Raw genomic sequence first — 22,922 nt, forward strand, 5'->3', positions numbered from 1 at the left:
AAAAAGAAAAAAGAAATGTCATCAAAAACCAAATGCTTGAACTATTATTTTTATATTACTGGAAACTATCACATGCTGTGCTATATACTCAGCATATCAAAGTATACGGAAAGTAGAAATATCAGCAAAGCTTTACATGAAGGTGTTTATAACTTCAGTAGAGACTGCATTCTAATTCATGCTAAAGGGGGTTTCACAGTATGAGATTTGAAACACTACACTAAGACTACACCACCAGCCCTCAGTGCTGTCCCAGATCAGCAGCAGCTCCTGCAACACCAGCCCAAAGGGGACTGAGGAGCTGTGTCATCATCAAGGCATCATCCCAGGACACATGAGCCTCACAGCCCTAGTCATTCAGAACAGTTGACACCGTTGTGTTGTTCAGCTCACTGCTCACAGAGGCAGAAGTCAGCTGGATGCTCCTGTCTACTGCAGGGACTCTTCCACCCACTGTCTCTGCCGTGTTCCTCTGGGGTCTCAGCAGTATGATGAAGCACTTGGGAAGAAACAGACAGCCCAGTAATCCATAGCTCGATGCCAAGATGGCAAAGATCTCCACTGCCACTTTGAACTTGCCCTTAGTGCTCAAGTAAGCAGGAACAAAGGAGATCCAGACAATGAAAAAGACCAGCATTCCAAAGGTGATGCACTTTCCTTCATAGTAATTATCTGGCAGCTGCCGGGCAACAAAGGATGTGAGAAAGCACAGCAAGGCCAGGAAGACATCAAGCCCAAACATGGTGCACAGGAATTCTACAGACCCTTCATCACATTCCAGAAAGATCCTGACATTCTGGTTGTCCATATTCTTGTACACCCTGGGGGGTTCCCACACCAGGTAAGCTGTACAGATGCCAATCTCCACAAGAACTGAGGTGAGCACCATGGTTTTGCGATAAAGAGGGCGCATGGATAGAAGTCTGGTTTTGGATTTGGAAATTCTGTAGGCTAAAAACAGTGTGGTGGTCTTTCCAAGAATGCAAGACAGGCAGAGAGCAAAGCCCAGTGCCAGAGCCATCTGGCGGGCCATGCACGACCAGTTGTGCGGCTTGCCGATGAAAAGCATGGAGGACAGCAGCGTGATGACAAGGGAAGCCTGGATGAGGAAGCTCAGCAGCAGGTCACTGGCACTGACAAGAGGAGTGTGTCTGTGTGTCACGTACACAAGCGTCACGGCCATGACCATCAGTGCCCCAAAGATGGACAGGGTAACAAGGGTGAATCCCAGGGCCTCGTCATAAGCAAGGAATTCCACCTCCTTGAGCACACACTTGTTCTTTTGTGCATTTGACCAATAGTCTTCACCACATTCTGTACACTCTTTCTGACCTAGTGAACACAGAAATAAACATTGAGTTTGAGCCCCCACCTCCACACCTGTAGGGGAGTCGTTTCACAGGTGGTGAAGCAGGTCTGCAGGTGTCTATCTTTCTCTCCCCCTCTCTGTCTTCCCTTCCTCTCTCCATTTCTCCCTGTCCTATCCAACAACAATGACAACAATAATAAATACAACAATAAAACAACAAGGGCAACAAGAGGGAATAAATATTGTTTTTAAAAACTTTAAAAAAAAAAAAAAAGAACATTGACAACAGGGAGATCCATTTATCACCCTCAGCTGTGACTCACCAAAGCTATCCAGTGCCTACATAACTCAGTGAAATGCCTGTCTATAAAATGCAAACATTTACAGTCCTTCAGTCTGTGCAAATTGAAAAACTGGAACAATATCCCAGACCAATAGCCAGGATGTTGTGACCAAGAGATGGCACAATGGCTAGTAGCTGGTCTGTTAAGCATGAGGTCCTAAATTCAGTCCCTGACATTGCATATGCCAGAGTGATTGTCTGCCCTGCCCCCCCTCAGGTAAACAAATAAATTTTTTAAAATAATAATATTTGGAGTCAGGCGGTAGTGCAGTGGGTTAAGCACACATGGCCCAAAGCAAAAGGCCGGCTTAAGGACCCCGGTTCGAGCCCCTGGCTCCCCACCTGCAGGGGAGTCACTTCACAAGCAGTAAAGCAGGTCTGCAGGTGTCTGTCTTTCTCTCCCCCTCTCTGTCTTCCCCTCCACTCCCCATTTCTCTCTGTCCTAGCTAACAATGATGACATCAATAAGTACAACAATAATAACTACAACAACAATTAAAAAGGGCAACAAAAGGGAAAATAAATAAATTAAAGAAAGATAGACTTCCGGAGGCGGAGCTACGAGCAGCAGATCGCTTTCTCTCCTCTCCTCTCCTTTCCCAGATGAACTAGGAATACCAAAGGAGACCACCCGGGACCGAAAGAAGACAGGACTAGAATGACCACAGGAAGCCACTAAATCACCAGTGAGTACAAACACGTGTGGCTGGTGACAGAGAGGAGAGAGGGGCCTAAGGAGAGATTAAGTGGCTGCTAACAGTTCAGCAGTTTATCAGTTGAGACACCACCTCCAGTCTGCTCCACCAACAAGGGGACAGCTTAAGGGAGGAGAGGACTCCCCAGAGACTCACCAAGTGCAACTCTGAGTCTCCATTGCTACTACCCTCAGAATCTGGAGCAGTGGCAGGGAGGGACACCAGGGGACAGAGATCTAACCGGGAAACTCAGGAGAAGACCTATACCTCAGTGGCATAGCTGAGGGGCTGTGAAAGTCTCTTTGCATAACCACTGGATTATCTCTGCCACACCCTGCTTTATCTCTTGGTCAGGAGTCAATGATTAAGCTAAGAAGCCTATTGATAGTTTAAAAGCCCTCAGGCTCACATAGCCTACAGGGAAGAAAAAAAAAGAGGCTTTCTTCTTCTAGCGCTTGCCAAAAGAGGCTTTTAAACCACTGAGCTCCAACTCAGGGATTGAAACAACTGTTAACTTCCACCACTGTAAACCCTTTAATTAACTTACTTAGACACAAGTCAATCCAGGCAATAGTGATCAATAATTTGAAAAGTACTGATAAAGGGAACTCACAACATAATATATAAAATGGTTAAAACAACAAGAAAAAATATTGGAGAATCCAACCAGGACAAGAGTCCAGCTAAAAGTCCTCCAGAGGGTGAAGCACAAAACAATAAGTTCAACATCCAAACATTAGCTAAGGAAATAATAACAGGAGTCAGTAAAGAATTTGAAAAAATTGTAATCAGAAATGCAAGAACAACAAATGAGAATATGGAAGAAAATTCTAATTATCTAATGGTTATTAGAGAGCTGAAAGCTGAAATCGCTGAGCTAAGAAGGCAACTAGCTGAACAAGCTAAAACAGTATCAGAGCAGGGCAACAAAATACATGAACTCCAGAAAGCAGTAGAGGGCAGAGAGAATAGAATCTATGAGGCTGAAGACAGAATTAGCAAGACTGAGGATGAATTAGAGACAACTAAAGAAGAAGTAAGAGATCTCAAAAAGAGATTAAGAGATGCTGAAAACAACAACAGAGTCCTATGGGATGACTTCAAAAGAAACAGTATACGCATTATTGGCTTACCAAAGGAAGAAAGAGAAGGAGAGAAAGAAAGCATTCTCCAGGCCATAATAGCTGAAAATTTCTCTAGTCTAGACAAAATCAAATTCATAAAGATTCAAGAAGCCCAGAGGGTCCCAAACAGAATTAACCCAGACCTAAAGACACCAAGACATGTCATACTTAGAATGGAAAGGAATAAGGATAAAGAAAGGATCCTCAAGGCTGCAAGAGAAAAACAAAGAGTCACCTACAAAGGAAAACCCATAAGATTAGCAGCAGACTTCTCCATACAAACACTACAGACCAGAAGAGAATGGCAAGATATCTATCGAGTGCTCAATGAGAAAGGCTTTCGGCCAAGAATACTATATCCTGCTAGACTGTCATTCAGACTAGATGGAAGCATCAAAACCTTCTCAGACAAGCAACAGTTGAAGGAAGCAACCATCACCAAGCCTGCCCTGAAAGAAGTTCTGAAAGGTCTCCTATAAACAACCAGACCACCACAAATAGGACATATATCAAAACACTCTAAAACTTTACAAGAATGGCGTTAAAATATCTTCAATCTTTGATATCAATAAGTGTCAATGGGCTGAATTCACCTATTAAAAGACACAAAGTAGGAAGATGGATCAGAAAACTCAACCCAACAATATGTTGTCTACAGGAAACCCACCTAACTCAACAAGACAAACACAGACTTAAAGTGAAAAGATGGAAAACTATCATACAAGCCAATGGCCCACAAAAAAGGGCAGGAACAGCTATTCTCATATCTGACATGATAGACTTTAAAATAGATAAGATTTAAAGAGATAGGAATGGACACTACTTAATGCTCAGAGGATCAGTCAATCAAGAGTACTTAACAATTATTAACATCTATGCACCCAATGAGAAGCCATCTAAATACATCAAACTTCTACTGAAAGAGCTACAGCAATATACTAACAGTAACACAGTCATAGTAGGGGACTTCAACACCCCACTCTCTCAACTTGACAGATCATCCAGGAAGAAAATCAGTAAAGACATAAGGGAGCTAAATGAAGAGATAGATAAACTAGAACTATTGGACATTTTCAGAGTCATTCATCCCAAGAAACTGGAATACACATTTTACTCAAATCCATATGGGTCATTCTCAAGGATAGACCATATGTTAGGCTACAAAGACAGCATCAGCCAATTCAAGAGCATTGAAATCATCCCAAGCATCTTCTCAGACCACAGTGGAATTAAACTAACACTTAACAATCAACAAAAGATTAGTAACAGTCCCAAAATGTGGAAGCTCAACAGTACACTTCTTAACAACCTCTGGGTCAAAGAGGAAATCAAGGAAGAAATCAAAATGTTTCGAGAGTTCAATGAAAATGAAGACACAAGCTATCAAAATATTTGGGACACAGCTAAAGCAGTTCTAAGAGGGAAGTTCATAGCTATACAAGCACACATTAGGAAACAAGAAAAAGCACAAATAAAAAGCCTGATTGCACATCTTAAAGACCTAGAAGAAGAACAACAAAGGAATCCTAAAGCAACCAGAAGGACAGAAATCACTAAAGTTAGGGCAGAAATAAATAACATTGAGAATAGGAAAACCATACAAAAGATCAATGAAAGTAAATGTTGGTTCTTCGAAAGAGTAAACAAAATCGACAAACCTTTAGCCAGACTCACAAAACAAAAAAGGGAGAAGACCCAAATAAATCGGATAGTAAATGAAAGAGGAGATATCACAACAGACACCGCAGAAATTCAACATATCATGCAAGGCTTCTATGTACAACTATATGCCACCAAGCTATCAAACCAGGAAGAAATGGATGATTTCCTAGATACCTACCAACTTCCAAAACTAAGTCAAGAGGAAGCGGATAACATGAACAGGCCCATCACAGCTAATGAAATTGAAACAGTTATCAAAAATCTTCCCAAAAATAAAAGTCCTGGACCAGATGGTTTTACAAATGAATTCTACAAAACCTTCAAAGAAGAACTAATACCTCTACTTTTAAAAGTCTTCCAGAAGATTGAAGACACTGGAATACTCCCTGCCAGCTTCTATGAAGCCAACATCACCCTGATACCAAAAGCAGACAGGGACACAACCAAAAAAGAAAACTACAGACCAATATCTCTGATGAACATAGATGCAAAAATATTGAACAAAATTCTAGCCAACCGGATACAGCAGTATATCAAAAAGATTGTTCATCATGACCAAGTGGGGTTTATCCCAGGCATGCAAGGTTGGTTTAATATACGTAAATCAATCAATGTGATCCACCACATCAACAAAAGCAAGACCAAAAACCACATGGTCATATCAATAGATGCAGAGAAAGCCTTTGACAAAATACAACATCCCTTTATGATCAAAACACTACAAAAAACGGGAATAGATGGAAAATTCCTGAAGATAGTGGAGTCTATATATAGCAAACCTACAGCCAACATCATACTCAATGGTGAAAAACTGGAAGCATTTCCCCTCAGATCAGGTACTAGACAGGGCTGCCCACTATCACCATTACTATTCAACACAGTGTTGGAAGTTCTTGCCATAGCCATCAGGCAGGAGCAAGGAATTAAAGGCATACAGATTGGAAGAGAAGAAGTCAAACTCTCCTTATTTGCAGATGACATGATAGTATACATGGAAAAACCTAAGGAATCCAGCAAGAAGCTTTTGGAAATCATCAGGAAAAACAGTAAGGTGTCAGGCTATAAAATTAACATTCAAAAGTCAGTGGCATTCCTCTATGCAAACACTAAGTTAGATGAAATTGAAATCCAGAAATCAATTCCTTTTACTATAGCAACAAAAACAATAAAATATCTAGGAGTAAACCTAACCAAAGAAGTGAAAGACTTGTATACTGAAAATTATGAGTCACTACTCAAAGAAATTGAAAAAGACACAAAGAAGTGGAAAGATAGTCCATGTTCATGGGTTGGAAGAATTAACATCATCAAAATGAATATATTACCCAGAGCCATCTACAGATTTAATGCTATCCCCATCAAGATCCCAAGCACATTTTGTAGGAGAATAGAAAAAATGCTACAAATGTTTATCTGGAACCAGAAAAGACCTAGAATTGCCAAAACAATCTTGAGAAAAAAGAACAGAACCGGAGGCATCACACTCCCAGATCTCAAACTGTATTTTAGGGCCATTGTCATCAAAACTGCTTGGTACTGGAGATGAACAGACACACTGACCAGTGGAATAGAATTGAGAGCCCAGAAATGAGGCCCCACACCTATGGATATCTAATCTTTGACAAAGGGGCCCAGACTATTACATGGGGAAAGCAGAGTCTCTTCAACAAATGGTGTTGGAAACAATGGGTTGAAACATGCAGAAGAATGAAACTGAACCACTGTATTTCACCAAATACAAAAGTAAATTCCAAGTGGATCAAGGACTTGGATGTTAGACCAGAAATTATCAAATACTTAGAGGAAAATATTGGCAGAACTTTTTTCCGCATAAATTTTAAAGACATTTTCAATGAAACGAATCCAATTACAAAGAAGACTAAGGCAAGTATAAACCTATGGGACTACATCAAATTAAAAAGCTTCTTCACAGCAAAAGAAACCACTACCCAAACCAAGAGACCCCTCACAGAATTGGAAAAGATCTTTACATGCCATACATCAGATAAGAGTTTAATAACCAACATATATAAAGAGCTTGCCAGACTCAACAACAAGACAACAAATAACCCCATCCAAAAATGGGGGGAGGACATGGACAGAATATTCACCACAGAAGAGATCCAAAAGGCTGAGAAACACATGAAAAAATGCTCCAAGTCTCTGATTGTCAGAGAAATGCAAATCAAGACAACAAGAGATATCGCTTCACTCCTGTGAGAATGTCATACATCAGAAAAGGTAACAGCAGCAAATGCTGGAGAGGGTGTGGGGTCAAAGGAACCCTCCTGCACTGCTGGTGGGAATGTCAATTGGTCCAACCTCTGTGGAGAACAGTCTGGAGAACTCTCAGAAGGCTAGAAATGGACCTACACTATGACCCTGCAATTCCTCTCCTGGGGATATATCCTAAGGAACCCAACACATCCATCCAAAAAGATCTGTGTACACATATGTTCTTGGCAGCACAATTTGTAATAGCCAAAACCTGGAAGCCACCCAGGTGTCCAACAACAGATGAGTTGCTGAGCAAGTTGTGGTATATATACACAATGGAATACTACACAGCTGTAAAAAATGGTGACTTCACCGTTTTCAGCCGATCTTGGATGGACCTTGAAAAAATCATGTTGAGTGAAATAAGTCAGAAACAGAAGGATGAATATGGGATGATCTCACTCTCAGGCCGAAGTTGAAAAACAAGATTAGAAAAGAAAACACAAGTAGAACCTGAAATGGAATTGGCGTGTTGCACCAAAGTAAAAGACTCTGGGGTGGGTGGGTGGGTGGGGAGAATACAGGTCCATGAAAGATGATGAATGACATAGTGGGGGTTGTATTGTTAAATGGGAATCTGGGGAATGTTATGCATGTACAAACTATTGTATTTACTGTTGAATGTAAAACATTAATTCCCCAATAAAGAAATAAATTATTAAAAAAATTAAAGAAAGATAATAATATTGATGTGGTCCGGGAGGTGGCACAGTGATAAAGCTTTGGACTCTCAAGCATGAGGTCCCAAGTTCTATCCCCGGCAGCACATGTGCCAGAGTGATGTCTGGTTCTTTGTCTCTCATCCTATCTTTCTCATAACTAAATAAAATCTTTAAATAATAATAATAATATTGATAAGTCAAACTGGGAGCCTAGCACAGTTACAGGCCTGAAAGAACCCATACACCAGCACATGGAGACTGCAGAGATGCCTGTCGGTAAGAATGACTTAAGATTTGGCAGCTTTGTACCTGTCTCATGCTGGCTTGGGATTGAATTAATATTGTCTGATACTTGGTTTGGGAAAACGGAAACTGAGAAACCAATATATAAAATAGGATTCACAATGGAGCAAAAACCTCTGAATTATCTGAAAAGAAGCAAAAATAAAACACCCCTGTTGAAAAAGCTTTCAAAGATGGCCATTTGAATTCCCACATTTAAACTGCATGAAGATGGTCATGAGTCATGGGCTGTGGTGCACTCACTTAAGCACATACTTTATAATGTTCAAGGACCTGGGTTCAAGCCCTAGTACCACCTACAGAGAGGAAGCTTCATAAGTGATAAAGCAGTGCTGCTAGTATCTCTCCCTCTCTCTTTCCCTCTCTCTCTCTCTCCATCTCCCCCTTCAACCTCAGTTTCTCTGTCTCTATCTAATAAGTAAATGAACACAATGTTTTAATGAATAATCCACATGAATTAACATTCTAATGAGCCTTAAAAAACAAAAGGGCGGTAGTGCAGCAGGTTAAGCGCATATGGCGCAAAGTGCAAGGGCCGCCATAAGGATCCCGGTTCGAGCCCCCAGCTCCCCACCTGCAGGGGAGTCCCTTCACAAGCGATGAAGCAGGTCTGCAGGTGTCTATCTTTCTCTCCCCCTCTCTGTCTTCCCCTCCTCTCTCTGTCCTATCCAACAATGATGACAAGAATAACTACAATAATAAAATAAGGTCAGCAAAAGGAAATAAATAAATATTTTTAAAAAACAAAAGTGCACATTTCATTGATCCACTTACTTCTGTTTGTGTGAGCAGTTTATTTCTTTATGTGCTATATAAACAGATGAAGGTTAATTAACAGTATAGCCAAGTAGTTATGTTACCAGTCTCTTTCAGACAGTTAACAAAAAAGTGGAAAATCATATGACACTAAAATACCACTCCTAGACATTCAGAAGGATATTAACACACTAGTGCAAAAGGTGAACTGCACCCCTATATCAACAGCAGTATTGTTCACAATAGTCAAAACATGGGCTGGGTTTAACGGCCATCAACAGATGACTAGATAAAGAAACTGTGGGGGGAGGGGGTCGTGTGGTAGCACAGTGGGTTAAACACACATGGTGCGAACAGCAACAACAGGTTCAAGGATTCTGGTTTGAGGTCCCCGCCTCCCCACCTGCAGGAGCGTCACTTCACAAGCAGTGAAGCCGGTATGCAGGTGTCTATTTTTCTCTTCCTCTCTGTGTCTCCCCTTCTCTCCTGACTTCGCTCTGTCCTATCCAACAATAACATCAATGGCGACACTAACAAGGGCAACAAAGTAGAAAAAAAATGGCCTCCAAGAGCAGTGGATTTGTAGTGCAGGCACCGAGCCACAGCAATAACCCTGGAGACAAATTAAAAAAAGAAAGAAACTAGATATATACTCAAAAGACTACTATTCTATCACTAAGAAGGTGAAATTACACTGGGGGGGAGGGGAGTAGTGGGAAAGATTTGATCTGGTTATGCTACTAAGTGCTAAAGATAGGAAGGAAAACAACAATTATCAAATGGTTTTACATATGTAAGGAATATGAATAACTGTAGCAAACAAACTATCAAAACTAAACAAACTCTTAGTCATGGTGAAAACTACAATGGTTACCAAAAGTAAACAAGGAGGAGAGTGGGAGGCATAAGTAGATGGTTTTTTTAAATAACTTTTATTTGCAATTAATAGTTTGTTACAAGATTAGAAGATTACAGTGTATAGTCCCACCCCACACCCACCACCAAAGTTCTGTATCCCCACCCTCCCAAAGAGAACCACCAGAGTTCTCACAAGTGTTAGAAATAGTTTGCTTGCTTTTTTTTTCCCCCTTTGGTTAATTCTTTTTTTTTTAATTTTTTTATTTACTTAAAAAAGGAGACATTAACAAAACCATAGGATAAGAGGGGTACAACTCCACACAATTCCCACCACCAGAACTCTGTATCCCATCCCCTCCCCTGATAGCTTTCCTGTTCTTTAACCCTCTGGGAGTATGGACCCAGGGTCATTGTGGGATGCAGAAGGTGGAAGGTCTGGCTTCTGTAATTGCTTCCCTGCTGAATATGGGTGTTGACAGGTCGATCCATACTCCCAACCTGTCTCTCCTTTTTCTTAGTAGGTTGGGGCTCTGGGGAAGCAGAGCTCCAGGACACATTGGTGGGGATGTCTGTTCAGGGAAGTCTGGTCGGCATCATGCTGGCATCTGGAACCTGGTGGCTGAAAAAAACTATGTGAAACTGTACCCCTCTTATCCTATTGTCTTGTCAATATCTCCATTTTATAAATTTTTTTAAAATCTTTTTTAAAAAACTATGAAAGTCATAGGCCCCCTAGGAACATACCTAAAATAGACTTCCTTGCTTCTTTCCACCCTAAGAGCCCTAATCCCATCTGCTTTATTCCAACTTTTTGATTCTTGTTCATTAATCATTTTGTCTCACGTTATATCTTAGCACCTTTCAGCCACTAAGTTGCAGATGCTATCATGATTCCATCTTGACCTATCTGGGAAAACAACCTCACCAATGTGTCCCACAACCTTACCTCCCCAGAGCTCTACCCTACTAGGGAAAGAAACAGGCTGGGGGGTATGGATTGACCTCCCAACGCCCATTTCCAGTGGACAAGCAATAACAGAAGCCAGAATTCCCACCTTCCGCATCCCCCAAAAAAACCCTTGTCCATACTCCCAGCAGGGGATAAATCTTAGGGGAAAATGACCAGAGAACTCTGAACTACAACTCCACGAGAAGACCCAAAGAGAAGAAAAAAAGGAAGGGCATTCAGAAGTAGTAACAGGTATATGTGTGGCTTAGGAAGAGAAGATGGGGCCACAGAAAAAAATGGACAAATACATACAAATATAGACAGATAGTTATAGAAATCATAGTTAGCCCATATTTGCAACCTTGGGAGAGTTACCATAGTTTACAATGGAGGGAATGGGAATACGGAACTCTGGTGGTGAGAGCGGTGTGAAATTATACCTATTATCTTATGATTTGTAAGTCAATGTTAAGTCACTAATAAAAAAATTTAAGTATTTATTTATAAGAGAAAGATGAGGAGATCTGAAGAGAAAAACCAAAGTATCATTCTAGCACATACAAGACCAGCAATCAAACTCAGGACCTCATGCTTAAGAGCCCAATGCTTTATCCAATGAGCCACCTCCCAGGTCACAAAATAAGAGCTTTCAGTTTTCCCTCTGGCACAGATTCCATCCACTTGTGAGAATTTAGCCCTTGCTCACTTAGATCTTCCCCCTCCCTACTATCCAGCTGCAGAACTGAGAGAACAGATGGAAAAGGGCTAAGGATAAGAGGAGGAAGGGAAAGGAAACCAACAAGGCTAAGAAAAGTCTTGGATCACATACTACATGGAAGTTCTATGGAGAATACTGGGTAATAAGAAAAACTATTTGATTTTTGTAGTCAATCTCCTTAATGGTCTCTGAAAAACATGGGTGAAGATTGAAATTCCCTGCAACCTCTTCTGACTTTTTTTTTTTGTTTTTATTATTACTATCTTTATTTAATGGATAGTGACAGCCAGAAATTGAGAGGGAAGATAGAGATAGAATGATAGAGAGGGAGAGAGACAGAGAGACACCTGCAGCACTGCTTTACCACTCTCAAAAGCATTCCTCCGGCAGGAGCTCAAACCTCAGTCCTTGCGTATTATAACATATGCACTCAACCAGGTGTACCCCCCTCTTCTGACTTCTCAAAGCGGTTTCTCTCCATGGATCTCTTGACAGGACCACAGGCAATCTAGCCATTCAAAATAAGTTTTTTACATTTTTTAATTCTCTTTTAAGTAATTGTTATGAAGGTGTGGGGAGCCACATGTGCCCTCAAGGTTGCTATTGGCATAACCACAGAGTCTTTGTTCACAGACAGCCTTGCTTAAAAGATAAGTTCCTGCTTCTCTACTCCTTAGAGTCTTTGTTCACAGACTTCCAACTCCACTTCCCCATGAATCACCCAGGACCTTCCAGATAATGGCTGATCACCATGGCAACACACCACTTCAATCAACAGTCCCCAACTGCTAACTCCCCCCTTGCCCTGGCCTTAAAAACAGCACCTTTGGTGGTAATAAACAGACTTGATCAGAATCTTGACTTGTCTCATTTCTCTCGTGTCTCTTGTCCTCTGTCCTCTCCCTCATGTCCTTGTCCTCACTCCCTCTCCTAGGTTAACCCACGTTGAAGGTCCCGCGGGACGGGACATGAAGGCCTTTTGGCAGAAGACAAACATACACTGTGTTATTAGTGGCTGGCGGTAATGGCAAAATTAAACCTGTACCAGCATTTTGAACACAAGTTAAGTACGTGAATCCAGGTTAAAATGCTGATCACACAAAGCAGAATCCCAGAGGTTGTAGTGGAGATCTCATGAAGTAGTAGTTACAGAATCCATCTGACCTGTAAAGCTTGTGTAGCGAGCCTTTTAAGCCAACCTTAAACCTATATAGCACTCCAGATCTTATATTTCCAGATCAGGGATAGCAGAGTAAAACTCAGGGCTGTCATTTACTTTATTCATTATGAACACAACGAGTGTTTAATCTACTGACATTTCAGGATATCAGTAATTTTAACCTCTTTTTAATGAACTCATTTATCCATTTTACACATTGCACATTTTCCTCTTATGAACACATCATTACTGGTCTTTTCCCAAATGTAGCAGTTTTCATCTAATATTATGTTATTTTTGCACTGCATAGAACATCCAATAGTTTAATGGATTATAATGATTTCTTGGGAGAATACAGGTCTAAAAAGGATGACAGAGGACCTAGTTGGGGTTGTACTGTTATATGGAAAACTGGGAAATGTTATGTATGTACAAACTATTGTATTTACTATCAAATGTAAAACATTAATTCCCCAACAAAGAAATGTAAAAAAAAATGGATTATAATGATTTTTGGATTATAAAGATTATTCAAACTGATTTATAAAGAAGGTGCCATGGTTCTCTTTGTTGAAACATATTTCTTCTAACTGAAAGCAAATGGGCTTCTCTACCTGGTTCCTCTGACACATATCCTTCAGCACATGGAAAACAGTCAAAGCAGCAAATGGGCTCCCCTTGACGAGTCCCTTTCCGGGTCCCAGGCTGACACACCTCAGTACACACAGAGTGGGGGAGCTAGAAAGGAATGTACAGCCAGCACATGTTAGTTAACAGTCTTCATCTCCAACACTTAGGAATCAAAGAGTTACCACGTGGGATTTCAGAGAAGTTTTCTGACATCTGAAAGTAGGAGAGTTGGTGGCCTTTCTATTGTGCTTAACACAGAGGTAGACTAATTGCAGCTGTTCAGTAAATGTGTATTGACTATATCTGAACCAGTTTCATTATACAAGCATCACCAATTTTAGAAAAGATGGGAAAAGCATAGTGCTCTGAGTTAATGAAGCTTCATTACTTTGCTGTTATTTTTTAGAACATTCTAGAAATTTGGTGTGCAGAAGCAATAGGAACAACATTTGCTCTTTTGTTCATGCAAAGCATGATACTGAGAGCCTGCTGTGTGACTAGCATGAGAAACACAAAGCAAAAATGTCCAGGCCCCTTATGGGATGCCCTTTGCCATGGCAGACAATTTGACTCTACACCTGGAGTCACTGTCTCTGCAAGGACAGAAGTGCTCTATGTATGACCCCTGTTTTCCCACCATTGCCAAGGTAGCTTATGTGCATACAGAAATACATTTATTTTACTGTATTTCATTTAAATTTTTATAGCTACATGTACCAAGAGGTTACTTATAGGACTCAGAGGCTCCAGGCCATAGGCATAAAGTACATAACAAACTGTGTTTCTATTTGGCAAATTCTGATACATTTTATTTCCTGCCAAGTGTATTCAAGAGCTGCTTGTGGATGGGCACAGAAAAAGAGGAATGTGTGTACATGTGTATGTGCATGTGTGTATGTATGTATATGGCATGTGCACTTGTGTTTATGTGTCTGCATGTGAGTGTGCTTGTGTCTAAGTATGCAACAATTTCTGTATTTGTGTGTGTGTGTGTGTGTGTGTGTGTGTGTATGTCTGTGTGTATGCTATGTGCTTATTGAGTATGTGTCGATGTGTGGGTATGCTGATGTGTGTCTACGTGTGTGTGTGTGTTAAAGAGGCCTGGAAGTGGTAAAACTGCATGCTCAAAGTACACAAAAAAAGGGAGACTCACACATTTTTTAACTGATAAAAATTTTCCATTCTTATCCATAAAATGACCCAGAACTAGGCTATGCCTAAATTTAAGCTACTATTAAGAAAGAAAGAAATAAGAATCAAAAGCAGATTAAAATTTCTTACACACACACATAAAACTATGAAGCAAAATAGTATAGCACATCACTTAACATAAATATTCTACTACTAAAATTATTTCTCTTCAGGAAAGTGCTTAGAAATCTAAAAAATATCTTTACCCAGATATACAAAAATCAAAAAATAAACAAATATAAAACTGGAAACAATGAAAAAAAGCTTCATTTTACTCAGAAAAGAAACTAAGGAAAAACAATAAAACAATTCAGAAATTAAAAAGTCAAAAGATGCTCACAAAATAATACATTTGAATGAAAATGTAATCATGGCACTGAATAAAGTTGGGGGGAGGGTAAGGGTAGAAAAATGGCAAAAAATACTTCATTGTATAAAATGGGAGGTAAAGGAGGTTAAAGTTTGACTGAAGTACTTCAAGAACAAAAGCAAAATAACAACTAACTTTAAAAAAATCCTAATGCAAAAAGAAAAATTCTGAAAATAAAAGATCTTAATCTGTATGCAGAAAAATATATGTATGTATACTGTTTGGGGGAAAACTGACCTGGAATTATCGCTTGTAGAGGTGTCTGATACTCCATAGCACCCAACATACTATGAAGATGCCATTCTCTGTGTATATAAATAAATAAATAAGACTCACCTCTGATGATTCAGTGTTCCAAAATATCCGTGCATTTTTTTTCATCAATAACTCATGCATAGAGTTTGTGAATGTGTATTCTCCAACCTTCACAAAGGCAATCTCTCCGTCATCATTTAATTGCCAATTTAGAATATCATAGTATCCAGTCACATCTCCATTGTCATTAATTTCTATTTTCCTTCCATTTTGGGTTGTAAACTTAAGTGTCTTCATATAGTACATTAACTAGCAAAGAAAAGGGGATGAAAGTAACTCATAAAAATGTGTTTGATTGGGAGTCGGATGGTAGCGCTGCGGGTTAAGCGCACGTGGTACAAAGTGCAAGGACCGGCTTAAGGATCCCAGTTCGAGCCCCCAGCTCCCCACCTGCAGGGGAGTCCCTTCACAGTTGGTGAAGCAGGTCTGTAGGTGTCTGTCTTTCTCTCCCCCGCTCTCTCTCTTCCCCTCCTCTCTCCATTTCTCTCTGTCCTATCTAATAACAACATCAACAACAACTACAACACCAATGAAAAACAACAAGGGCAACAAAAAGGGGAAATAAATTTTTAAAAAATGTGTTTGACTAGGAAAGAGAGTTTATCAAAAACATAATTTCAGTCTCATTATCATTAGACTGTTTTTCCTCTTTTCTACTTGTACTCTAATAGAAGTGAAAAATGAAAGGTCACTGGTCAAATTAGGATGGGCTGAAAATATAAAACACAATAGATCTCAAAGGCATAATAAGAAAAAAAACTGGACTATCTCATTTGTAATTTTGTATATATTTATGATTACAACAATATTAAAGTTGCCTGGATAAATTACTAAATTTAATTTCACCTATTTTCTTTTCTTTAATTGGTTCCTAGAAATAGTCTAATATATTTGCTTGGCTCTTATATGTCTACTGGACAATGATGACTTATTTACACTATGGTATAGCAATACCTAATATTTTATAATACTCCTTAGGTAGAGAAAAAGATGTTTTGTCTTCCCTCTTTGGTTTCTTTCATTTGCAGAGTGCAGCCTGCCCTACCACCACCACTCCTTCCTGAGAGATCAGAAGTAGAGATGTGGGGGTCAGCGGTAGTGCAGCAGGTCAGCACACATGGCATGAACCGCAAAGACCAGCATAAAGGCCTTGGTTGGAGGCCTCAGCTCCCCACTTGCGGGGTGGGGGGGATGTGCTTCGGGGTGAAGCAGGTCTGCAGGTGTCTATCTTTCTCTCCCCTCTCTGTCTCACCCTCCTCTCTCCAGTTCTCTCTGTCCTACCCAATAACAATGACATCAATAACAATAATAATAATAACCACAACAACATTAAACAAAGACAAAAAAGGGGGGAGGGGAAAATAGCCTCCAGGAGCAGTGGGTTCATGGTGTAGGCACAGAGCCCCCAGCAATAACCCTGGAGACAAAAAAAAAAAAAGGAAGAGATGTAGAGAATCACTCTCTGGCCTTGGAAAACTCACAATCAGGCAGGAGGTAACAAGGCAGGAATCAATAATAAAATTCACTATACTCTATCTTTGTGTTACAAGAGCGTTTTGACAAGTATAAATGAAAAAGGGCTAATCAATTGCCTTGGGAAAACTGCAGGTTATTCCCAGAAGTGGCAATCTGGGCTGGTTTGGGTTTTTTTGTTTGGTTGGTTGGTTGAGTTTGTTTTTTAACTTCATAGGAATTTGCCTGAAAAATACTAATGATGAAGAGAATATAATCCTGGGGATAATGTGGTACATAGGTTTGCCTAACAGGCAAAACCAAGAGAACAACAATGGATGATAATGAGTGTAGCAGATTTTATTTTAATAAGAGAGATACATAACAAAAGACAACGAGAGATGGCCGGGCGGTAGCTCAACAGGTTAAGTCCACATGGCGCGAAACGCAAGGGCCGGTGTAAAGATCCCAGTTCGAGCCCCCGGCTTCATGGGCCATGAAGCAGGTCTGTAAGTGTCTTTCTCTGCCCCTCTCTGTCTTCCTCTCCTTTCTCGATTTCTCTTGGTCCTATCCAGAAACAACAACAGCAGTGTCAACAATAAAAATCACAGCAAGGGCAACAAAAATGGGGGAAATGGCCTCCAGGAGCAGTGTATTCCTAGGGCAGGCAGTGAGTCCCAGCAATAACCCTGGAGGCAAGAAAAAAGAAAGAGAGAGAGAGAGAGAGAGAGAGATGGAAAGAAAGAAAGAAAGAAAGAAAGAAATAAAGAAAGAAAGAAAGAAAGAAAGAAAGAAAGAAAGAAAGAAAGAAAGAAAGGGACTAGAGTTATGCTCACTTTTTTAAGTTAATCTTTACATTATTTATTGGATAGAGAGAGCCAGAACTAGAAAGGCAAGGGGGAGACAGGGAGAGAGACAGAGGGACGCCTGCAGCCCTGCTCCACCACTCACAAAGCTTTCCCCTGCAGGTGAGGCCGGGGCTCAAGCCGGCTTACTACACCTGTAACATATGCGCTTAACCAGGGGCGCCATCACCCAGCCCCAAAGATTCTCTGCAGCACAAAAGCACAGCCGGGGCTGCCAGAGTCGAGGGTCTCCTGCCCCCAAACCCTCTGGAGCAAAAAGGCCATAAAGCGCGACAGTCACCTCCAGTCTATGTGTGGGAGGGTGAGGGGTCCCTAACCCCTAGGGACCTGCCACACGCTGTTACCCATGGTGTAAGAGCAAGGGAACCCCGCACTGTCACAGCCTGCAGAGAGGAGGCCTCTCCGGCACTCGCGGGGCTGCCTATCTGGGCCGCCATGGACACTGGAGCGCTGACGTAAAGCGCGGAAAATGGCGCCACCTGGCGCCTTTGTCGCAAACTTCCCAGGGTTCCCTGCGGCGGCTGGAAAGGGGCTCCCGGGCTCCGGGTCAGAGCGCTGTGCGCAGCCGGCTCTCTGCAGGGGCGCAGGGCGAGGGCCGCTCCTCAACACTTGTGCGTGGCTTAGGGCCTCCCCCCTGCAGCAGCAACCACCCAAGTGACTTGACCCGCCTGCACGCTGTCTCCCCCTCCCGGGCCTCAGCTCCCGCCTGGGTGGAAATGCTGAGCCTCGGCCGTGAGTGCTGGGCAGCAAGCGCCCAGCCTGGAAGAGAACCTGCAAGGCCAGCGTGGCGCACAGGGATCAGCGCACACAGGTTCTGACCCAGCCTGCTAGTGGATTCCGCTCTGCAGAGTGTGGGGCACTGTGTCACTTTGGATTGAAGTAAGTGAAGGAGAAAAAGAAAGTGTTAAAATCGTGGGCAAAAAATCACAATGAGAAACTGCACATTTTCAAAGCCTCAAAAAATTGTCCCACGTGATAATTACTAATTACGAAGTGACACACTGAAACTTCAGTGGAAAACATGATAACATCTTTATCACTGATTAAAAACAATAGAACCAACACTGAAACTTAGTGTCATCGTGTACCAAAATGTGTGACCGCAGTGTAATAGAAAAACATAGACAAATTCAAAATGAAAAATATTCTGAAGACAACTGGCCAGTGCTGATAAAAGTATTAAGGTTGTGAAAACCTGGGAAAGAATTAGAAGACACAAAAGCACTCATGAAATTAGTTTATGTGCAATGTGGGATCAGTTTAAAAATGAAAATGGAAAACTGCTGCTTCCTGCCACCATACATCTAATAGGTGTGGCACACAATTGAATGGTGTGGCCAGTACTGAGGTCAAGGCCGGGGTCACAGAAGTAGGGATGCTGACCCTATCAGGTGAGAGGGAAGCACAGAGCACTGCATGGAGACTGCATCTTGCTCACATCAAGCCTTCCTACCAGAACTGCTAGGACATCAGACCTGAGGTCACTAAATGTGAGAGTCAGCCCCTAAGCTGGCTTCCAGGCCTCATCATCTTTTGGCCTCCAGGGACTAGCAAGACCTCTCCCACCTTGAAGTAAGACTTCATGCTCCATCAGTTTCCCTTGAAGGCAGGTCTGACCTGGTTCTGCTTTAATAAATTCTGGAGTAAGCAGAATTCTATGTCACCCTTAAATGGAGGGATAGTCACTTGTCTTTACCCTTCCTGCCCGTTAAAGTGTGCATGAGGGCTGGACCCCAGCATCCACTTGAGATTATGGGCTGAACACACATGTTGATGATGTAAAAGGGACCTGGGTCCCTAAACTGCTTTCTCAGTCCCTGAATGTTCATCTCCAAACTTTATTTATGTCAAGGAAAAAAAAGAAAGACCTATCTCATTTCACTACTGTTTCTGAATGAGGAGGGGTTCTATCCTTCACAACAAACCTAGAAATAATAACAACTCAACTAACAAACTGAAACTTAAGAGTCAGGGTTGGGTGGTGGCACTCCTGGTGGTGTTCACATGCTACAAATGCACAAGGACCCAAGTTTGAGATCTGATCCCCACCTGCAGGGGCAAAGCTTTGCAAGTGGTGAAGCATGGCTTCAGGTGTCCCTCTGTCTCTTTCTCTCTCCCTCTCTATCACCTCCTTCCTTCTCGATTCTGGCTATGTTTATCCAATAAATAAAAATAATATTTTAAGGGAGCTGGGCAGTGGCGCAGGTGGCGCAAAGCACAAGGACCGGCATGAGGATCCCCACCTACAGGTGGTTTGCTTCACAGGCAGTGAAGCAGGTCTGCAGGTGCATATCTTTCTCTGCCCCTCTGTCTTGCCCTCCTCTCTCCATTTCTCTCTGTCCTACCCAACAACAATGAGAGCAATAACAACAACAATAATAACAACAGCAACAACGATAAACAACAAGGGCAACAAAAGGGAAATTTTTTTTTAAAAAACCTGTATTCCCATCTGCAGGAGGAAGCTTCATGAGTGGTAGAGCAGTGCTGTAGGTGTCTCTCTCCCTCCGTTTCCCTCTCGCTCTTTCCTTGTTTCTTTGTATTATTAAAGTATATATATATATATGTATATGTATATATATATATATATGTATGTATGTAATAGGGGGTCAGGAAGTAGCACAGTGGGTTGGGCAGTAACGCAGTGGGTTAAACGCAGGTGGCGCAAAAGCTCAAGGACCTGCGTAAGGATGCTGGTTCCAGCCCCCCCTCCCCACCCGCAGGGAAGTCGCTTCACAGGCGGTGAAGTAGGTCTGTAGGTGTCTATCTTTCTCTTCTTCTGCTCTCTGTCTTCCCCTTCTCTCTCCATTTCTCTCTGTCCTATCCAACAACGAACGGCATCAACAATAACAATAATAACCACAACAAGGACAACAAAGGGGGGAAAATTGGCCTTCAGGAGCAGTGGATTCATGGTACAGGCACTGAGCCCCAGCAATACCCCTGGAGGCAAATATATACATATATTTTTATTTTATTTTATTTTATTTTAAAAAGAGGGAGTTGGCCTGTAGTGCAGCGGGTGAAGTGCAGGTGGCGCAAAGCACAAGGACCAGCGTAATAATCCCGGTTCCAGCCCTGGCTCCCCACCCGCAGGGAGTTGCTTCACAAGTGAAGCAGGACTGCTGGTGTCTATCTTTCTCTCCTCTCTGTCTTCCCCTCCTCTCTCCATTTCTCTCTGTCCTATCCAACAACGATGACAACAATAATAACTACAACAACAATGAAAAACAACAAGGGCAACAAAAGGGAATAAATAAATAAAATAAATATTTAAAAAATACTTTTAAAAAATTTAAAAAGAAACTTAGAGTCTAGGGGATATCTCATCCTATAGTATGTATGCCCTTCTGTGCAGGAGACTCTGGATTGCAGCTGGCATCACCATGTATGGCTCTATGTTGGCATCATGCATGGTTCCAAGGGAGCATTATTCTAAGTGGAGTTGTGCTATGAAGTCTCTTCTCTATGTCGGTCTTCTTTCACTCTCACTCTCCCTAAAAAATGAACAATAACCCTCGGCTCCCCACCTGCAGGGGAGTCTCTTCACAGGCGGTGAAGCAGGTCTGCAGGTGTCTATCTTTCTCTCCCCCTCTCTGTCTTCCCCTCCTCTCTCCATTTCTCTTGGTCCTGTCCAACAACAAACAACATCAACAGTGGTAATAATAATGACCACAATGAGGCTACAACAAAATGGGCAACAAAAAGGGGGGAAATGGCCTCCAGGAGCGGTAGATTCATGGTGCAGGCACCAAGCCCAGCAATAAACCTGGAGGAAAAAAAAAAAAAATGAACAATACCTCATCAGCTGGGTCCCTATTCCAGGAGTCTTGAAATTCCCAAACAGAAATAATGGGTGTAAACCTCGAATAAATCCCTATCCCTCTCTCCATTGTAAGCAGTCATATCTATCAGGAACAACAAGAAAGACCCCTGTGTGGGCCCTCATAGGACCTTGCCCTCAACAATGGTAGAGAATGTTCCATCCTCCTAAGGGAGGCTGAACAATACACTCCATGCTACACCCAGGGAAGATGGGTCCTAATATTGGGGCAGCTTGGAATGTTCCTACTTAAGACCACAGAATGTGAGCTCAGATCTACAGAGATGCAGAGGTCACAAAGGTTCCTAAGCTGAATATAGGCCCCAGATCACATCAGATCTATGGGGTTTACATCAACAATATTTATATACCTTTCCCATATTAGGGAGCTACTCTCTTCCCTGATCCAGCTTTCTGGTCCTTTTTACAACCATGACATCATCTCCCCAGACAATAACTTGGATCCACCTGCATATCAGATTTCAGGCTCAGGGGGAAAAAACTAGTATAGCCACAGGCCCTTTGGAATATAACTAAAATATGCCTACTAGCTATCTACAAAGTGGAGGTCCTCCCCACCCCCACCCAACTCTTAATCTGCACTACTCCAGCCTTTAGGTTCATGATTAGCCAACAACTTGTTTGGCTTTATATGTTAACTCTCTTTTCAGCCACCAGGTTCCAGGTGCTAGCATGACGCCAACCAGACTTCCCTGGACAGACAACCCCACCAATGTGTTCTGGAGCTCCGATACCCCAGAACCCCAACCCACTAGGGAAAGAGAGAGGCAAGCTGGGAGTATAGATGGATCAACGCCAATGTTCAGTGGGGAAGCAATTACAGAAGCCAGACCTTCCACCTTCTGCATCCCACAATGACCTTGGATCCATACTCCCAGAGGGTTAAAGAATAAGAAAGCTATCAGGGGAGGGGATGGGATACAAAGTTCTGGTGGTGGGAATTGTGTGGAGTTATACCCCTTATCCTATGGTTTTGGCAGTGTTTCCTTTTCATAAATAAATTAAAATTTTTTAAAAGTTTTTTAAATGAACAATAGAAAATGGAGCCATGCTGGGAGTATGGATCGACCTGTCAACACCCATGTTCAGCAGGGAAGCAATTACAGAAACCAGACCTTCCACCTTCTGCATCCCATAATGACCTTGGGTCCATACTCCCAGAGGGTTAAAGAATAGGAAAGCTATCAGGGCAGGGGATGGGATACAGAGTTCTGGTGGTGGGAAGGAATTGTGTGAAGTTGTACCCTTCTTATCCTATGGTTTAATCAGTGTTTCCTTTTTATAAATAAATTTTTTTTTAAAAAGAAAGAAAATGGAGTCATGAAAGTCACTCGATTGTACTGACTGTGCCAATCCCCGGGGCCTCAAACATAAAAAGAGGTGCTGCCATACTCTCATAAATATTATAAATGTATGCCTAGAAAGTACAAAAGTAAATC

At 41.8% G+C, this 22,922-nt stretch overlaps 1 protein-coding gene and 1 non-coding gene across 2 annotated transcripts in view; one reads left to right on the plus strand and one right to left on the minus strand.

Annotated features, from left to right (window-relative positions):
* Positions 1 to 329: 329 nt before the first annotated feature.
* LOC103111743 (vomeronasal type-2 receptor 1-like) overlaps positions 330 to 22,922 on the minus strand; it is a 33,815-nt gene continuing 11,222 nt past the window's right edge. The window contains exons 4-6 of the mRNA XM_007521080.2: positions 15,343 to 15,570; positions 13,430 to 13,553; positions 330 to 1,332 (exon numbers count right to left, since the gene is read on the minus strand). Coding sequence (XP_007521142.2) covers positions 350 to 1,332; positions 13,430 to 13,553; positions 15,343 to 15,570 — 1,335 coding nt within the window. The 3' untranslated portion in view covers positions 330 to 349. The remainder of the gene's footprint in view (positions 1,333 to 13,429; positions 13,554 to 15,342; positions 15,571 to 22,922) is intronic.
* Positions 9,125 to 9,254, plus strand: LOC132540629 (small nucleolar RNA SNORA19). Its single transcript, XR_009551819.1, has one exon. It is a non-coding gene; the product is annotated as a small nucleolar RNA SNORA19 (small nucleolar RNA).

The sequence above is a fragment of the Erinaceus europaeus genome, chromosome 9 (genome assembly GCF_950295315.1).
Source record: "Erinaceus europaeus chromosome 9, mEriEur2.1, whole genome shotgun sequence".
Classification (NCBI taxonomy): domain Eukaryota; kingdom Metazoa; phylum Chordata; class Mammalia; order Eulipotyphla; family Erinaceidae; genus Erinaceus; species Erinaceus europaeus.